The sequence below is a fragment of the Eulemur rufifrons genome, chromosome 19, assembly GCF_041146395.1.
Source record: "Eulemur rufifrons isolate Redbay chromosome 19, OSU_ERuf_1, whole genome shotgun sequence".
Lineage (NCBI taxonomy): Eukaryota > Metazoa > Chordata > Mammalia > Primates > Lemuridae > Eulemur > Eulemur rufifrons.
The window spans coordinates 26663208-26683769 of NC_091001.1; the positions used below are offsets into that span (position 1 = coordinate 26663208).

Below are 20562 nucleotides of genomic sequence, written 5' to 3' on the forward strand. Positions count from 1 at the left end.
TGGTGAGGGCCTTAAAAAAACAGTCACCAGAATAAAATGAAAAAAATCCATGATTCATTAATTTTCAAGGATTTTTCTTTTCATGATAAGGAAGAACGTGCTATGGTGGAACTCTTAAAGCTGGGCTTTTTAAATGTCTCAGCTGACCACTCAGCACAGGAACATTACGTTTCAATACTAAAGTAAAACTTTGAGTAGCTTGTTTCAGAGACAGAAACCACCCTTAACAACATAGTTAATAAATAGCAGGCATATACGAAACTGCCTCCTAGGTAGGCCACTCCTGCCGGTGGTACCAAAGGTGAGCCTTGGCAGGGCCATACAAGGTTCACTTGAAGATGGCTCACCACTGTCTTGAACAGTGCTGAGAATTTCTGTTGACCTCACATAAATATCTCCTTTTCAATAGCATGAGTACTTTTTGTCCTATTCATTCTCTCCTGTCTCTTATTCCTTTGAAATCTTTAAGGTTGAGAGAATTGTTATGGAAGAAGAAAAAAATGTATTACATCTAATTTATTCTTCCCCAAGAGGTCAATGGCAAAATGAAAATTGCTGTTGTTGTAAATAAAATAAAATAAAATAAAAAGCAATAAAACAAATAATTACATACCCTGTTTTTACATTTGTTTTATTTAACCAAGAACTCAACCATGAGTATCACAGAAATCCATATGCTGTATATTCAAAATATAGTTGAATTGGTGGTCAGAATCCTCACAATGTTCAATTATTAGTGTATATAGGTCGCATCTCCACTCACATTGGTAATCACATATTACCAAATATCATACATGAAAATGCCTAACCTAGTGCCCAGCATACAGTTAGGTGCTCTAATCACTATAAATCTAGATATATTATATCGTATTAAAAAGTCATAAAATTTTAGAATGGGAAAGAAAATTAGAGATCATCTTACGCAGCTTGGTTATTTTACAAATGAGTAAACTGTGTTTCTAATTCTTTAACTTGTGAATAAAAGTGAATCTGAAAGACGCAATCCTTCAAGATGAATCCCGAGTGGCTAACTCGGCCTAAATTTAAAGTAGAATCAAGAGGCCACTTGCTGACTAGAGGTCACACAGGTATGTTGAGTTCTCCGAAAACCCACAGCTTCTTAAGGTTAGGACTTTCAGAGCTCACCTGAACCAACCAATCAGAGCTCACTTGCCTCAGCCAATCAGGGCTCTTCTGTATCAACCAATCAGAACTCAGTTACATCAACCAATCAGAACTAAGCAAATTTGAACACTTCATTTGTATAAATAGACCTGATTTGGAACCTGGGCGGAAACTTTCCAATAAAACCCAAACCCTCTTTTTGTTCTCTAGAATATCTCTTCATTTTGCATGGAGGGCTGTTTCTCCCCCGTTTGCAAACTGTTCATCAGAATAAAATCTCTTTCCTCCAAATTCTTTTTCAGGGAACTTTTGTTCACGAATTCAAAAGCTGATAATAAGAGCAACTAATTCTCAGGGTTTTTATGAGGATGAAATGAGATAAATGCATGTGGAATACTTAGCACAAAGCCTGGCTCCTGGCAAATGCTCAGTACTGACTGGAGCCTTAATCCTGCGAAGTTGTGACTCTATTTTCTGACTCATTGTTGACAGTGCAGTAGAAAAGACAATAGGATCATATGAGCAAGGGAGAGCGTAAAACCTAATTTATTTGGCAAGAATGTCATCATAGCTTTCTTATGAAGCTCTACTCTTATTTTAACAATGAAAACTAAAAGGAAATGAAGGCTGGGGAGAAATCTTTCACGTGTAGAAATTCATCTAAAATAGGCACAGGGACTTCTCTGAGTTGCTGTGTCCCTCTCCAGCATCATATCCTGAAGTCCTGAAATCACATTTCACCTTTGCGATTCCCCGAGCCTTGCCTAGCCTGCTACTTCTCTATGATTCCCAAGGATGTAGCTGGCATAATATATATGTATTTGAAGTAGGTGAGCACCCTATTTCCAGCAAGTGTTTTCTAAATCGTGATGCTAATCTATTAGCAATGATTAATAATTAATACCATTTTTTGTTTATTACTTTTATATCTAAATATTATCTTCTTTTCAGGAATATTGTTAGAATAAGAAACTGGTTTTGAGTAACATTGTCGTGGTAGGCAGAAATGTATGTTCCCCCAAAGATGTCCTGGATTATCTGGGTGGGTTGAGTGTAATCACAAGGGCCCTTACAAGAGGGAGGCAGAGGGTCAAGCCATCATCACCTGTCTGATGGAAGCAGATGCCGGATATGTGATAAGGGACCATGAGCCAGCAAGTGCAGGTGGTCTCTAGAAGCTGGAAAAGGCAAAGAAACAAATTTTCCCCTAAAGCCTCCAGAAGGAATGCAGCCCTGCCAACACCTTGATTTACCTAGTGTCCTAGTCTGTTTTATGTTGCTATAACAGAATACCACAGACTGGTTAATTTATAAAGAAAGAAATTTGTTTCTCACAGTTCTGCAGGCTGGGGAGTCCAAAATCAAGGTGCCAGCATGAGGGCCTTCTTGCTGTATCATGGCAGAAAGCATCACATGGAGAGACAGCGCCAATTAATCCATTTATGAGGGCAGAGTCTAATCACCTATTAAAGGTCCCACTTCCCAACACTGTTGAATTGGGGATTAAGTTTCCAACACATGAACTTTGGGGGACATGTTTAAACCATAGCACTCAGTAAGACCCATTTTGGACTTCTAACCTCCAAAACATGCCTTAAGATAATACATTTGTGTTGTTTTAAACCACCAAGTTTGTGATAATTTGTTTCAGCAATCATAGAAAAACAGTATAATTGCTGTTTTGGATGATGTTGCAAATTTTTGCTAAAGCATGAATTAGTTCTCCTCATTAATCATCAACTACTGTGCGGTGACATTATGATATAGGAAATGGAATTTTTTTAAATGAAAGAGCCAGTATTTTTATTACATGTGTTTGGAAGCTTGAAGAGTTGTTTAATCTGATCGTCACGGTTTTTTTATTTTTCCTGAAAGAGAGAGAAGTATATTTGTAACATAACTCTGCTCTGATTTGACATGAAAGTGTTCTTACCATACAAAAGTCTTTCATTAATTGTATATGTTATTGGTTATATTTTCATTAATGAAAATCATGTATTACTCATTTTTTTACAGAGTGAACATAGAGTAGAACTTTTCACTGATAGCAAATTACTTTTATTAATTACAGCTAAGTATTATTGACTTTGGTCCCTGCAGTTAGTATTAGTAATAATATCATATCATTAGTAAGCATATAAATATATACATATGATAATTATCTTTAAGAGACATATGAAAATCAATCATCATCATCACAACTGATGTCATAGGATAATGTTATGATTAACATTTTGACTTTACAGAGACTGGTAGGCTGAAAGGGTCTTGCACTGCAAGACTGCAAGGCCATTAGACACCTGTGTGAGCATTAGGACAATGTCCCTCTCTGGGCAGAAGCATCCTTGATGATGCAGGTCATGACAAACCAGGAGAGCACAGGCTAGACTTGAACAGTTACTTGCCCCTTATACTTGCACCTCCCTTGGGTGGGGTGCAACCTGCACATCCATTTGCAGAAAGCCTAGGAAGGAGCCTCAGGACTTATCCAAGAAAGGCAATCATGATGTAGTGAGAAAGTGGTGGCCTTGACATCATATAGATTGGGGTTGGATCTTTTCTCTATTATTCATTAGCAATGTAGCCAGGCAAATTACGTAAGTCCTCTGAACCTAAAATTGCCTATCTGTAAAATGAAGATAATAATACTCATCTTGAATAATTGTTGTCAGAATTAGGGAGAAAATATGCACAGTGCCTGGTCCCCACAAAATGGCAGCCTCGCTGGCTGTGGTGGCTCACACCTGCTATCCTAACTCTTTGGGAGGCTGAGATGGGGGGATCAAGTGAGGTCAGGAGTTCAACACCAGCCTGAGCAAAATAGCAAGACCACATGTCTCAAAAACAAAAAATTAAAAAATTATCCAAGTGTGTTGATGTGTGTCTATAGTCCCAGCTACTTGGGAGGCTGAGGCAGGAGGATTGCTTGAGCTCAGGAGTTTGAGGCTGCAATGAGCTCTGAGGATGCCACTGTGCTCCAGCCTAGGAGACAGACTGAGACCTTGTCTCAGAAAACAAAAATAAAAACAAAAACAAAAAATGGCAGCCTTTGAGAGGAAAAAACTTGAACTGTGTCTTTGCTCTACTATCACACCACACTCAACAATAACAATCAATACAGACAGAAGACTTCTGTGACCCAGTGAAGGAGATTCCTCCCCACTAAGACACAAGCAATCAGATCAGTCACCAGCTCAGTGTCCTCAAATTAAATTCGTACTCTACGGTTTAATTCCTACTCCTACCGTTTCAAACTTTTAAGGTGTTATACTGGTGGTGGTTCACACCTGTAATCCTAGCACTCTGGGAGGCTGAGGCGGGAGGATAGCTTGAGGTCAAAAGTTCGAGACTAGCCTGAGCAGGAGTGAGACCCCATCTCTACTAAAGATAGAAAAATTAGTCAGGTGTGGTGGCCCGCGCCTGTAGTCCCACCTACTCAGGAGGCTGAGGCAGAAGGATCGCTTGAGCCCAGGAGTTTCGGGTTGCTGTGAGCTAGGCTGATGTCATGGCACTCTAGCCTAGGTGACAGAGCAAGACTCTGACTCAAAACAAACAAACAAACAAACAAAAAAACTTAAAAAAAAAAAAAACTTTTAAGATGTTATAGAAGCTTCTAAAACTCTTTTGAAATCTATGGACTTTTGCACACATGTACAAAAGCCTGCACTTTGATTCCTTAGAACACATCCATCCTAATTAAGGTCCACCCTAATTCTACTCTTAGAAGCAAAACTGAATTCATTCTGTCCCCTTCTTCACATGACAGTCTGCACATGCCTGAAGCCAGTGGGCAGGTGAAAGGCTAAGGCCGTGCGAACTTTTTGCATAGCTACATCACAAGCTGTCTCAGTATGAATCACCTCCAGCTGCTCAGAGGGCAGGAATTTTTGTCTGTGTGTTCACTGGTCTACTTCCAGCGCCTAGATCAATATCAATACTCGTTGAATAAATAAATGTACCAAGATCCTCAGATAATTATCATATAAACTGTTGACAGGTTCTTCTGTATTTATGTTGATTTTTTAAGAACCCGTCACCAGGACGTTGTGTTCAAACTTGATATGATATTGACACTCCCACTTGTTTTTAAGACAGCATGGCAGTCTGCCACTATCTTATGGATCCATCTCCTATCACATTAACTGTCTCTTCTAGCCATGTGCCACCTGCATCTTTAACGAGTGACATCAGTCCACTAAATAGTAATGATGCTATGCTTGGGATAGGAATAGGGGCTAGAAGGGACAGATGGATCCAGCAGGAAATCATAATCATAAGCATTTAGAAGAGAGAGAGACGCAGTGATCACTTCCTAGTCACCAAATCAGGTGTCATTTAGATGGAGTTCATTTGGGGGATTAGATAACTTTTGTTTGGCATAAAGATAAGAGACCTGGGAAAAGATTTATCCCAGCTAGCATTGTGAGAAAATGAGTTAATAGGATTGTGTACCTGTGTTAGTCAGGGTTCTCCAGAGAAAAAGAGCCAATAGGATGTGTGTGTCTGTGTGTCTGGTGTGTCTGTGTATATGCATGTGTTTGTGTGCACATACATATAGAGAAACTGATTTTTTAGGAACTGGCTCACATGACTGTGGAGGCTGGCAAGTCCAAAATCTGCAGGGTAGGCTGGCAGGGTGGAAACCCAGGGAAGAGTTGCAGTTCCAGGCCAAAGGTGGTCTGCTGGCAGAATTTCCTCTTCCTTAGGGGAAGTCAGTCTTTTTCTTTTAAGGCTTTCAACTGATTAGATAAGGCCCAACCATATTATGGAGGGTGATCTATTCTACTCAAAATCTATACATTTAACTGTTAATCTCACCAAAAAGTCTTCACAAAAACATCTAGAATAGTGTTTGGCCAAATGTTTGGGTGTCATCGTCTAGCCAAGTTGACACATGAAATTAACCATTGCAGTGCTTAAGAAAAACCAACACAAATAGCTGGGTTTCTCCAGCAGGCTGATGAGAGCAGCATTCCCATCTCGCTGAGTATTCACATGCTTCTAAGCCCTCCTTGTAATTTCATGCCCTGTGCCTCCCCTCCTCACTGACTCATCCTCAAATGCCCTTCTCCAACCTTGTTTCCTTTACCACTGGAAAAATTCTACTCATCTTTCAAAGCTCAGATCAAATGCTAACTCTGTGATACTTTCTTTAATACAACATTCCAATCTGAATATTTAATTCCTTCTTTGGTCTTTTATGCCTCTACTATTATAACACTTACCACATTGCATTGCAATTGCTTGTACATCAAACAACAGATTAGCAAAGTGGTTAAAAGTATAGACTGTGGTTCCAGGCTTTGTAGATTTAATTCCTGACCTCAGCAAGTTACCCAACCACTCTATGCCTTAGATTCTTCATCTGTAAAATGGCACTGAAACAGTACCTAACACTTGAGTTTGTAGGGAGGACCTAATGAGTTAATGTATGCAAAATTATTAGAACAGTATCCAGCAGATAGTAACCACTCAAAAAAATGGTATTCATTCTCATTCTTAGTGTTATTGTAGCTGTCAGATTCCTGTGTCATGTGGAAAGATTAGGTGCTTCTGGATGGCAGGGACATTATCATATACTTCTTTGTACCCTCCTCAACATTGTGTGGAATAGACCAGGGGTCTGTAGACATTTATTGGAGTATATAAGACCTTATATTTGTTGAGTGCTCTACAGTATACAAAGGCTGGCAACATCATCGTCTGTTCAACTTCACAACAAGTTTATTATGCCCATTTTACAGATGAGGAAACTGAGAAGTACACATTAGGTGAATTGTCTAATGTCACATGCAGCTAGCAAGTGGCAGAGTCTCCAACTCCAAGTCCAACTCTAACTCCAAGGTCATGAGAGAGAAGTGCAGGGATGCAGGGGTTTGGGGGAAGTTTTCCTTTTCTGGTCCAGGCACCAGCCTTGGTCCTTCCCCACTCTTCTTATTCCCAAGAACAGGGCTATTATGGAGTGGGAAGGCTGTAAAAAAATGAGGCCTCCATTCACCCTACAGGACTGATTTAGGAGTGAGCAGGTGAAGGCCATTAATACAAGATATCCTCAGCCGTGACCGTGGCCTCTTCGATTTTGGTCTTGATCTCAGGGAGGGGAATTTGACTGATCGCCACCACAACCAAGTTTGCAGCGTGGGCCGAAGCGCTGGCCACACAGATCCAAAACGACTCTTCGTACTGTTCTTCCACTACGACAAACCGAAAGAGCCTCTCCTGAAAGTTGGCGATTTGTTCGGTCAGGTCGTGAAACTTCACCGCGGCCATGAAGCTGGCGATGGCCAACGCCACAACTCCACCTGAAACCCAAAAAGGTCACCCTCATTCACGGCTCCTTTTTGCAGTTGTGACGACTCCATGTGAGTTAGCATTTCTGAGGCATGTGTGACAAACTCATTTTGAGTTTAAAAAATGATGAGGGCGACACAAATTTTAATTTGCTTTTAAAAGCAGCATATAATCCACACAGTGTAAGCGGGAAAGGCAGGGTTGAGGGGAAAAGAGAATAAGTTTTATATCAGATTGGCTTTGAATCCCAATCCCCCCATTTTTTTCCTCTTACCCACTACCATCCTTCCTAGGGGATCGACATTTGGAGAAGTATAATCTCTAAATATCTTGGGATTTCTATGTAGATCATGAGGGCTTCTTGTGGTAAGATGAAAGAAGACTGTATTGTACAGGTTGGGGTTTCACCCTAAGGCTGGGCTGTCGCTATCCTCTTTAATTATCCTCTTTCCATATCTAAGGATAAGGAGAAGGCATAAGAGAAGGAAGGAAGGGAAAGCAGAGAGTGGAAAATTGGAAGAATTCCAAACTTCATTTACTCTCCTATCTGTTGCTTAAAACTTTTAACTTGGTGGTGGTGGGGGGTGCTCAAGTGTTCGCGTGCTCTTTCTCTCTCTCCCCTGCTTGGATTTTAATTAATATTTAAAAAACCACATTTATTATGCTTTGCTTTTTTAGATTATTACATCTTCATTGAAGAAAATCTGGGCACCAGAGAAAATCGCAGACATGAAAATGCAAATTTACTTTTATCTTAAAAGCCAGGTTTGATCATTTTAGTATATTTCTTCACATTTCTTTCTCTTTAGTAAAATGAGTATTATAGTGCTCTCACTTTGATTTTAAATTTGATTATTTTTCCCTCACTTGATCATTTTCCCATGTTGTTAAATAGTCTGTTATAACATGATTTCAAACGGGGGCATAATATTTTACTCTGGCTACACACTGTAATTGACAAGTATAGCCTTACTTCTAACTTTTTGATATTATAAAGTGCTACAGTGAATACCATTTTATGTACAACCTTGTGCTCTTGTCCAGTTATTTCCTTAGCATAAATCCCTATGTGGAATTGTTCAATTGAAGGATATTCATATTTTTATGCCTTTTGGCACTCAAGTTTTGTCAAAAAGGATAAAAAAAAGTTTTGCCTGTTTTTCACACTCTCATTAGTAGAGTTTGAGAGTATTATCTCTCTGAGGAAGGAAATCGACGGAGATAAGCATTTATTTAATAAGCAGGATTGAGCACTTTTTCCATGCTGGCCACCGTGAGGTTTCCTGCAGAGATACACAAGACACCTGTAGTCTAGACAATGGTGAGCCATGTATATAAATAATTCTACAGTGTGGCCACTATCTGCAAACAAAGGTGATTACATAATAATTGATTTCTTGATATTACATTATAATACGTGATAAAATAATATTACCTGTTTTTATACTTTACGGTCACTTTACATAAGGTAAATGTTGTGAGAGATTATTTCAAATGGCACCGTGACCGTTTAACCTGGCTTTTCTGAGATAGCCCTCATTTCTTGGGATTTTGTTATTTTCATTACAGATGATTAGTGCATAATTAAATGCAAATTAATTTCCATGTATCAATGTACTCTCAGATCAACACACAGTTTTTGGTCTTAGTTTTTGGCTTGGCACATAGGTCACGATTGGCATAAATGAGACCATGGATCAATGAAAAGACAAAGGGCTTAGAATTAATTTGACTTGGGTTGGAATGCCACTTCTGCTACTCATTGCCGTGTGCCCTTTTAACTTCTCTGAGCCTCAGGCTCTTTGTCTGTAAACATGGGTCTAATAATACCTCCTTATAGGGAGATGGTGAGGTTTAAATGAAGGCATGCGAAATCCCCAGGACCGTGCCTAGACCTCAGTGGATGCTCCGCCAGTAGCATCTAGTAGAAGTGAAGGTGTTTGGAAAGCTGAGAGGAGGGAGAGCTCCATCAGCCAATGAGCCCTGTCTGCGTCCATATGCCCGGGGACTCCAAAGACACTGGCCTTTAGGTGACACTCATTTCCCCCTTCAAAAGCCTCCCCCCCCCCCCCCCGCCCCCTCCACACCCAGCAGCCTTTCACAGACCCTCTCCCGCTCACACCACTCACCCTTCCCTTCTGTCCCTAGTGGAGTTCCTCCCACCCTCAGCTCCATCTCTTCCCCCCACACCCAGGGTCCCCACCTCTCCCTACCGCCAGCTCTGTCGTCTGCCTTCTCCTCTCACCCTGACCTCTCTTGGCTGCTCTAAGTCCTCAGCCACAAACGTGCTCTAAAAACATGGTTCTTTACTGCAACAGACTCTGCAACTTCTAGTAAAGAGGACGTTCATGCCCATCGAGAAGACCCAGGGAAGTCAAGGCTGAGGGGGACATTTTAGTTCCTTCGTACCTTCTGCCCAACTACTTGGTGAGGGTGTGGACACGAGCTTCTCTCCCGAGGGGACTTCTTACCTGCGAGGACATTCCACAGGCAGATGCCCCCGGGGCCGTTGACTGCCCGGTATGGGACCTGGACCATGTTGAGAATGGCAAAGCCCATGCTGACCAGAGCCAGGGCCAAGGCCAGGAACAGGAGCAGCAGGATGGTCACGTGAAGGCCTGCGTTGAGCTCCCTCACCAGGTGTGGGAAGACTGGGGAGAGAAGACACAGCCGTTATTTCCACGTCAGAGCTCGGATCGCTGTCCTAAAGCCTGAGCTTGCTTACCAGGAAGGCTCTGATAGACAGGGATGAGAACAAGGCAGCGCGTTGGGTTTTCACACAGCAGGAGGCTTCCTGTGCCACACTTACGGCCCCCAGGGCTGCCACTTGTCAGTTGACCAACAGTCCTCTCTTCCTTGGAGGGGACACAAAAGCAAAATGTGCCCCAGCTGTCAATTTAAGTTGCATCGATCCTGCAGCTCTGGGATCTGACGTGAACTGATATACACAAGCCCCCAGTGGTGACTCAGCAAGGCAGGCGTGTCACCCCCATGTATGAAGGATATGTCATTCTCATGTTGCACAAGACTTCGTGAAAATATTAATTTGCCATACGAATGTGGCAGAATAAGTTAGGGAAATATTAGTTTGTATTTGTTGTCTCTGTCTGTGGACCAGTACTAGCTGTGGAGATGAAATGATATCATAGAGTCCTTCAAATACTGCCTGGGAAAGAGTTCTCAGAAATGGTGGCTGTGGTTATTGCTGTTAACATTTTGACTCTCTGACTTGGGAAAGTCATGTGACTTCACAAGCCTCAGTTTCTCCATCAGTACAATGGAGAGAGTAATAGCTACATATGAATCGAGGGTAATTAACATTTACTGAGCACAGTCATGGGCTGAGCATCTTATACCTATCACCTTATTCAAGATATGAGGTAGATTTTATCAGCTCCCTTTACTCACGGGCTTGGAGATATTGAATCCCTTGTGTTTGGGCAAGGTAATCCTAAATTCCATATGGGATTGTAATCCTATATACTATACGGTATAAAGAGTTTCGAGTCACAATTTGTAGTAGCTATAAGTGAAGGATTTAAAATTATGAAAGCTAAAGAACCCCTGAGCATAGCTATTCCTCTGCAGCAACTCCACGGTTTTTGCTGAATACTTCCTGGTTGAATCTGGGCCCATCTCTTGAGCACCGACCTCCCTTCCGTGTCATCTGATCCCACTGACCAGCCCCTCATATGTCTCCGGGACCCAAAGCTTTCCTGGTTCTCCCCTTCCTCCTCTAACTCTTCTCCCCTCTGCTTCCTTTCCTGGCTCACCTGCCTCTCTCATTTCCCTGCGTCTCCCCACCCTGACAGCTACAGTTTTTGTCCATCGTCTTGTAAGGTGTCCGTCCCACCCACAAGTTTCCAGGCACTCCATGCTTACGTCCTTAGTTCCCATCTAACTTTCTTTCCAGTTCTGTATTTCCATTTATTTTTTATCTCGCTATGGTTATCTCATTGGCACTGGAAACTTTACCCTGGAAGATGAGCTCCTTTCCAGGGTGTTTGTCTTCCTTCCCTGTGCTTCCTTCCCATCTCAATGTCTTTTAGCTTTTTTTTTTCTCTTTTCAAACACACAGCCCCTTTTTATTCCAAACACGGTAGCATATGCCCGATTTTTTAGAGGGTTTCATTATCCCCTTTCTTGACCGTGCAATCCTTAGAACACATGACTAGCATAGTAATGCTCACCAAACCCTTAAAATAGAAAATAGCCCCTTATGTGATTGGCAAAGATCAAAGTGTTTGCTAATCACTGTGTTGACGCTAGTGTCGGGGGAGGCACTCTCCAATCTTGTAGGGATATTAATTCATGCAACCTTGTTAGAGGGCAATTTGGCAACATCTAGCAAAGCAAATTCACTTCTAGGAATTTATTTTCCAGAAGCACTCCCATGTGTGCTCAAAGCTTGGATCAAATATTGAATATTCATTACAATAACAAAAGGTTGGAGAAAAATCAACATGTGAATCAAGGGATTGACTTAATAAATTAAGGTACCAATAATGCACACAATTCAGCTTTTAAAAAGAAATAATCATACCCACATAATGATATGAACCCGTATCCAGATTTGATTTAATAAAAAAATTGAGAAATAACCACATTAGGATGATGGGCAAGAGGGAATTTTGGACACGTGGAGTGATACAGAGAACTCGGTAAAGAGTGCCCAGTCCTCAGCTTCCATAGTAGGAAGTGAATTAACTGTATTAAAAAAAAATCTTTATTGGCAAAGGGTAAATCTCATTCAACCCCCATGTTCATGTGCCATACCCCAGGACTCAGGATCTCCCAGTTGATTGAGATCTTATTAATTTTCATATATGTTACTATTTGGAAATTTGAATCTTTCCTTGGGAGCTCTGGGGTCTTGCTCTGTCACCCGGGCTGGAGGGCAGTTCCTTGACCATAGCTCAGTGTGGCCTCAAACTCCTGGGTTCAAGTGATCCTTCTGCTTCACCCTCCCCAGTAGCTGGAACCACAGGCGTGTGCCACCATGCCTGGCTAACTTTTTATTTTTTGTAGAGACGAGGTCTTGCTATGTTGCCCAGGTTGGTCTCAAACTCCTGACCTCAAACAATCCTCCTGCCTCATCCTCCCAGAGCACTGAGATTGCAGGTGTGAGCCACTGTGCCCAGCCCCATTACTTTTTGAGAGGTGACTCTGCATTTGGTCCTATCCCACAATGCTGCCCCAGGAAAGCTGAGGCTCACTCGCCTTTCATATTTATATGCAGTTTCCAAGAGTTTTAGATGTCTCTGACTTAAGAATTAAATTTAAGGCCGGGCGTGGTGGCTCACACCTGTAATCCTAGCACTCTGGGAGGCCAAAGCAGGTGGATCGCTCGAGGTCAGGAGTTCAAGACCAGCCTGAGCAAGAGCGAGACCCTGTCTCTACTAAAAATAGAAAGAAATGATTTGGACAGCTAAAAAATATATATATAGAAAAAATTAGCCGGGCATGGTGGCGCATGCCTGTAGTCCCAGCTACTCGGGAGGCTGAGGCAGTTGGATTGCTTGAGCCCAGGAGTTTGAGGTTGCTGTCAATGAGGCTGATGCCACAGCACTTTAGCCTGGGCAACAGAGTAAGACTCTGTCTAAAAGAAAAAAAAAGAAAAAGAATTAAATTTAAGTTTCCAGCTTAAAATCCACAACCATAAAAGCACATGATCCATGGTGATAAATAACAACAGCTGCCTATATTGGGTGCAGACTCTGTACCAGGCACTTCCGAGCACTCCTTCTCTTCCTGCTCATGGACACACTCTCTCATTCTTACAATGGAGAAAACTGAAGCTCAGAGGAGTGAAATAGCTTAGCCAAGGTCCTACAATCAGAAGTGTTGGATTAACTACTCTGTTACAGGGCCTATAGTAGAAGAATCAGAAAATTTAGATAAGCAGAGGTTTAAAATTCTAATTGTAGTGTCACTTGAATTATAGAATTCTTATTTTGATTTTAAATAAATATTCTTATTTTGTATGCATTAGAGCCACCTTACTTAAATATCAGAATTGATTAATCATTCTATCAGCATCCAAAAGCATTAGATAATTTGCTTGCTCCTGATCCCAGACAAGCCTGGCAGTCCCTTTTGTCCCAGCAAGGACAATGAGAAAACAGGACATTTGAAGTCAAAGCCAGGTCCTGGCAATCGGAGGAATACTTGGGGTAGGAACTAGGGAGGGAACCAGAGAACAAAACACTGCAAAGCAACCTACTATGTTAGGTGCTTTTACAGAAATTCTTTCAGGTATTTACATCTCTGATCTCCAATTTCCTCATCAGTAAAATGGGCATAATAACATTTCTCCTCTAACATAGTAAAAATCGAAGGGAATGAACTATGAGAGGTGGCTTCAGATAGTAATGTGTCCTGTGCCTAGTGTACGTTTACCCATTTCTCCTTTACCAGATGGTGAGCTTCTCCAGGGCAGGTACTGGTCTGTTTTGTTCACACCTGTTTTCCTAATAATACCTGGCCTGTAAATACTCAATAGTACAGTTGAATGTGTGGACATCGCTAAATTAATGTTCGTCTCTTTCTTTCTCCGGCCACCCAAATGGCAAGGTTGACTTGTTTTTATTTCATAAGGTCTCAGTATAAAAAAAGGCCTTTATCATCTGTGATGAATAGTTCTTTGGCTTTCTCCATGACTGGTGTGGGAATTGATTCCCTTGGGTGACTCTATGGAAGAGCTCTGGGAGGAGAAAACAGGCTGCTTGTAAATGAGACCCAATAAAAACTTCCTGCTCTACAGTTTACAAAGTGCTCTCACATCCCCATCTCTGCTGATCTGCACATTCCCCGCAAGCAGGGATTTTTTTTTTTTTTTTGTACGGACCAACAATAAATGGCAGAAGTAGGTAAACCCTGACCAAGTTGGGGGTGGGAGGTTGTGACACACTCCATAGCTGCTTTGAGGTTATACTGTGCTGGAATTAAAGGTGGTAAATCTGAAGGAGACTCGCTTGGAACTAGAGAACCTCAGCGGCACGCAGTGTCCCCAAACTGCAGTGTCAAGCCAGCCAAACACGGGAGGAACCTGGCTTCAGCCTCCTAGGAAAAGGGTTCAAAGGGAATCGCATGCAAGGTACTGTGAATGGGTGTTCATATACCCTTCTTTGGGATAGCCCCGCGGCAGCAGGAAACAAAACCTTCTCAAATACTGTCCTACTCAGGGCCAATAATAAAACAGTCTTCATGCGTCTCACACAGTTCAGATGCTTAGAGACCAGACTGCGCTAGGTGAAGCCAGGGGGATGTTTCCCATGGCTGTATTTAGAAGGAAGAGGGAGGAGGGCAACGAATGTTTACTGAGTTCCTCCGGTGGGCACACATTTGCTCATTTGCTTATGGCTTCCAACTAGAGGCAGTTTAAATTTCTGTGAGCTGGAATGGCAGGGGTCTTATCGTTAGGCTAACCCCGGTATATGACTGCTGTTTAATCCTCTCACCCCATTCAAGTTTCACTGACTGTCCTTTTGGGGCTCAGATACCAAAAGCCCAAAGTATGGTGCTTTGACATGCTGAACTGAGCAAGTGGCCTCAAGGTCTCTCTGACTGTCCCCCCTCTTGTCTCTCAGTACTCTGTCTCTCCCAAAGCACAGGACGAAATTGTTCTCTGAAGTTCCCTTATCTGCCCTTAAAGTCCGTGTCCCCCAAAGAACAAAACAATGACCTCTGGTCCCTTCCCTAAGTTTTCCTTAACTGAACTCCTATCTCGGGAAGAAAGATTGAAGTCTGTCAAAACACCTCAACAGACTTTTGTCACAAACCATTGTCTGCTCTGTGGAACCAACAGACTTTGTATGTTTTTCTTTTTTTTTTTTTATTTGTAATTTTTGCAGGGGCCATGCTAATCTTCTCTGTATCGTTCCAATTTTAGTATATGTGCTGCCGAAGCGAGCACTGTATGTTTTTCAAATCCATTGAATTCCTCTAAAAATCATTTACTACTCCCTTAAAATCATCCACACTTTCCCATCTTCCTTTTCCCTAAGAAGACAAGTATTTAACCATCTGTACCCCATTGGGATATGGGACCATCATTCTGTGAGGTTCCCTGCCCACCCCCGCCACTGTGCACACTAGTAAATTTGTATGCCATTTCTCCTATTAACCTGCCTTTGTCAGTGAACCTTCAGAGGGCAAAGGGGAAGTTTTCCCTTGGCCCCTACAGTTCCAATGGCATCCTTTACAGCAAAGAGATCCCGTTCAGAATCAAGTACTGCATACAGTTATCATGGTTCCTTTTTAGTATTGCTTTTTTTATTTATTTTTTCTTTTTGAGACAGAGTCTCTCTCTGTTGCCCAGGCTAGAGTGAGTGCCATGGCGTCAGCCTAGCTCACAGCAACCTCAAACTCCTGAGCTCAAGGGATCCTCCTGTCTCAGCCTCCCGAGTAGCTGGGACTACAGGCATGCGCCACCATGCCCGGCTAATTTTTTCTATATATATATTTTAGCTGTCCATATAATTTCTTTCTATTTTTAGTAGAGATGGGGTCTCGCTCTTGCTCAGGCTGGTCTCGAACTCCTGAGCTCAAACGATCCGCCCACCTCGGCCTCCCAGAGTGCTAGGATTACAGGCGTGAGCCACCGCGCCCGGCCTGCTTTTATTTTTATTGGTTTTTTTGTTTATATGTGTGTATTTTCAATTTTTATGCTATTTTTTTTTTTTTGACAGAGTCTCGTTCCATTGCCTGGACCAGAGTGCAGTGGCATCAGCCTAGCTCACAGCAACCTCAAACTCCTGGGTTCAAGCGATCCTCCTGCTTCAGTCTCCTGAGTAGCTGGGACTACGGGCGTGCACCACCACACCTGGCTAATTTTTAGTTTTTCTATTTTTGATTGCCTGGCTAATTTTTTCTATTTTTAGTAGAAATGGGGTCTCACTCTTCCTCAGGCTGGTCTCGAACTCCTGAACTCAAGCAATCCTCCCGCCTCGGCCTCTTAGGGTGCTAGGATTACAGGCATGCATCACTGGGCCTTATGCTATGTTTTTAATGAAGCTATTTTTCCAATATCTAAGATCCAATTTAAATAAATATGCCCAGAGTTTTTTTTTCTTGAATATACATAACATATATATATATTCTTCATGTATATAAATGATGACAATTTGTATTATATTTGTCAATGGTTCCAGCTTTCTGTCTTTACACATTTAGTAAGAATCTTACCATGGCCAGGTTTCTAAAAGCTGCTACAATTCTGAAATACAGAAATCGGGTAATGAATAAAATTCCTTATCCCCTTTCACTGGCATGGTGTTTAATTATGGTTTTGTAGGACACCGTTCTCACCAGTGATCTACTTGTTTGATTCTAAAGGCTTGCAGAATATGGTCTTTTTTGTTTTGTGTTTTCCTTTGTGGGAGAGCCTTCCTAAGCCTGGCTTGGATTCCTGCCTCACTGGTGTTTGGGCAGACTGCTCTGTTTACCTCCTGAGCAGCTCCGCAGGGACACCGACACTGAATGTGGGCCAAAGTCCATGCCTGATCACGTTCACCGAGGACAGTCAGGTGTCGTGCCTGAGGTCTCCCCGCCTGGGAACATCACAGTTGGGCTTCAAACTGGGCAGTCTGATTCCAGTGCCCCTTTGCTTTATCTCAAACTACGAGGCTTTTATATAAATAGACATGGAAGCAGTTATCATGCTTCTTGAGGTTGTTATCTCTGCAGGCAGTCTCCATCTGCCTTTTGTTGTTGTTGAAAATATCCAAGTCATGAGGCTTAGGTCTGGGGTCTGGCTCTGCTCTTTCCTGGCTGGGTGACCTCGGGCAAGTTATGTAACCTCTCCAAGCCTCAGTGTACTCCTCTGCAAAACGGGGACATTAATCATTCCTTCTTTGTAAGTTTGTTGTAAGGCTTAAAAGAGACAAGTGGTATGAAGCGCTTAGTGGAATGCCTGACACATGTAAGTACTCAGTATTTTAACAGTCATTATTAATAGAGGTAAACAACAAAATATACAGATCCCTATTTTTAATGTTTCTATACACCTCTACAGAAAAAGGGAGAAAGAAAGGAAGAATGGCCCCTTTTCGGTGCCAAACGAGAACCGTTGGCTTTGACATGCCTGACTTTGAGGCAGCAGTCAAATTCCACATTTGGACATAAGCACCCTTTACAAATTTAAAAAAAAAAAAAAGGATCTAAACCAGCTTTTATGTCCCCAACATACTCACTTGTGAATTGGGACTGGCGGCCCCCGAGCCCGCACTGCCGAACCTTACACCCTCGGAAGAGCCCGTAGTAAATGTCCCCAATGAATTTGACCAGCTCCAGGTCCGTGGCATTGACCAGATCTACTCCAGTCTGACAAAGGATTTTCCCACTCAGCCAGTGGGGCACCGCCAGGGCAATGATGATCAGGATGAAGGAGGAGAAGCTAAGCACAGACGCCAGCCCATACCACGCCTTTTTGAACCATCCAGGCATGCTAGTGTGCGCAGGTCATCCTCAAGGTCTCCGAACGGCAGCGGGGGGTGTTGACATCTTCCAGACACCCGGCAATGCCCTTCTCCAAGGTCAGCTCTCCCTTGAAATGCACCATTTCAAGATTTCAAGTCCATCTCCTTGTCCTCCCTCGGCTGCCTCCACAGCCCATGTTTACTACAACCACATCCGGAAGCCTCTACAGAGACAATCTTCACCTGACTGTGTAGCGGACTGTGTTACTGAGGAAGTAACCCTATATCTTCCACTAGACTAATGTTTCAGCGGAGGGTTTAATTGTTCCTCGCTTCAAGTATTTAAATAACCCTGGTGTGGACCTCATAATGATGAGAAAGTTATTAACAGGCAAAAACCAGGTAGATCCAACGACAAAGAGATGCTAACCAATCCCAAAAAATGCATATAGCTGAAGAAAAACAAAAATGCAATTGTTAGCACTTGAATGTTGCCAACAATGCCCAGTATCAAATGTTGATCTCTTTGCTGTGTGCCTTGGCATTTCTTTCTCTAAAATGTCACTGCTGTCAGAATCCCCAGAACTGTTATTAATACCATGAAATGACCCTTGTTCTTAAGGCTTTAACTGAAATGTGTAAACAGGGCTTTGTGGATTTATCACTGGGTAAGTCTGCCCAGGGTAGAACTGACCAGAGTCATCAATTTGTGGCTGCTAGGGCAGTCTGGACCCAACACTTAACATTCCTCTCCCCTGCATCCCCTTCCATGTCACCTGAAATGGGACAGAAAAATGTTTTTCTCATGTGTTAGCAAATCGTAGCCCCACTGCTGGGGTACTGATTTCTTCTAATAGTGAAAATCTGTCTTTTCCTTTTAATCTGTAGACACTAGGAATGCAATATTCTCTACTTTCCATCTTGGACTGTGGCTTTTTACATTTTGACTTTTATTGTACTGCTGAATGTCAACTTAATGTCATGTGAGGTTGGTAAGAGCCACTCTGTCCATACTTTTGGGGAGCAAAATTGAGCAGAATTGGCAGGGTAACATTTTTTATTTGGTCACAGGAGTCTGGAGGGAGGGTCTAGGAATTGCATTGTTAACTGATAGGGGTGCCAGGAATCTCACTTGGAGGAGAGGGACATGCTAATGGGAATGCCAATTTCCTTCCTCATATTGGGGGCTCACTTCTGTGGCCTCTCTCCAGGAAAATAAAAAAGAGTATCTCCAAGCTTGTCTGGCGCTCTACCAAGTACAAAGGACTTTTACTATAGGCATGATCACCCCTGTTGCTCCAGCAACCCTTTGTGGTAGGCAAGGGATGTACTACTATTCTAATCATTTTTTGCCCCTAGGAAAACTGGATATCAGTGCTGGAGTTAGAATTCAGGTCTTTGAAGTACAACGGCTCATCTTCAACACAATGACCTTGAAGTAGAAAATATTTTTCTGGTAATAAATGACGTAATACATACAAAAAGCTTAGAAGACTGCTTGGCACGTTAATAAATGATCAATAATGTTAGTTAACATTCTTATTTTAACATTAAGCACGATTTGAGAAGGCAGGACATGTGTAATATCATTGAGTTATATTTCTGCCTAAATGATGGATCTATGTCAATTTTTGGTGTTTTGGAGGATTAAGCAATTATCTTTAGAAAAACTCTGTGGGGGCCGGGCACGGTGGCTCATGCCTGTAATCCTAGCACTCTGGGAGGCCAAGGCGGGTGGATCATTTGAGCTCAGGAGTTCAAGACCAGCCTGAGCAAGTGCGAGAACCTGTCTCTACTAAAAATAGAAAGAAAATTAGCTGGACAACTAAAAATATATAGAAAAAATTAGCTGGGAATGGTGGTGCACACCTGTAGTCCCAGCTACTCGGGAGGCTGAGGCAGAAGAATTGCTTGAGCCCAGGAATTTGAGGTTGCTGTGAGCTAAGCTGACGCCACGGCACTCTAGCCCAGGCAACAGAGTGAGACTCTGTCTCAGAAAAAAAAAAAAAAAAAAAAAAAAAAAAAATCTCTGTGGGAAACACCTGATTCTCAACAAGGCCTTGTCATGCTGATTGGAGGTGTGGTTAAGCAGAACTCTAGCTATTGAAGACCTGGGTTCAAATTCTTATTCTTCTGGGCTAATGTTCGAGGCTCTCATGCCTCAGTTTACTAATCTGTCATAGAATTACTGCGTGAAGTAAAGTGAAATAGCACATCCAGATCACTCAGCGTGGTGCCTGGGATATAGAGGGCACTAAATAAATGGTGCTCTCTCTCCATCCAGTCTTCTAGCAATTCTATTTCTGATAATGTATCTTCTGACAATAAAACGTGCTGCTGGTTGCATCCTCTTCTCCAATGACGTATTTCTGTGTGGCTTATCTGGAACACGTTTATTACCAACATCTGTGTCTACTGTGTACAAAGCACTGTGTGTACTGTGTGTGGGTGGGAGGTGGTATAAAGATGTATAATAACAGATCTTGTTATCAAAACTGTTACATTTATGTTAGGGCGCTAGTTCTCAATCAATGATGATTTTGCCCTAGGGGATATTTGGCAATATCTGGAGATATATATTTTTTTTTTTTTTTTTTTTTTTGAGACAGAGTCTCACTCTGTTGCCCAGGCTAGAGTGAGTGCCGTGGCATCAGCCTAGCTCACAGCAACCTCAAACTCCTGAGCTCAAGCGATCCTCCTGTCTCAGCCTCCCGAGTAGCTGGGACTA

General features: G+C 42.3%; 1 protein-coding gene and 1 non-coding gene across 2 annotated transcripts; both read right to left on the bottom strand.

Moving 5' to 3' along the window:
- Positions 1 to 7143: 7143 nt before the first annotated feature.
- On the bottom strand, positions 7144 to 17963 carry CLRN2 (clarin 2). Its single transcript, XM_069495158.1, has 3 exons — positions 17610 to 17963; positions 9888 to 10067; positions 7144 to 7427 (listed from the first exon to the last, which is right to left on the bottom strand). The coding sequence occupies exons 1-3, from the start codon at positions 17860 to 17862 to the stop codon at positions 7162 to 7164; spliced, it is 699 nt and encodes a 232-aa protein (XP_069351259.1). The 5' UTR covers positions 17863 to 17963; the 3' UTR covers positions 7144 to 7161.
- Positions 15227 to 15331, bottom strand: LOC138400399 (U6 spliceosomal RNA). The gene has a single exon (XR_011236292.1). It is a non-coding gene; the product is annotated as a U6 spliceosomal RNA (small nuclear RNA).
- Positions 17964 to 20562: the final 2599 nt, after the last annotated feature.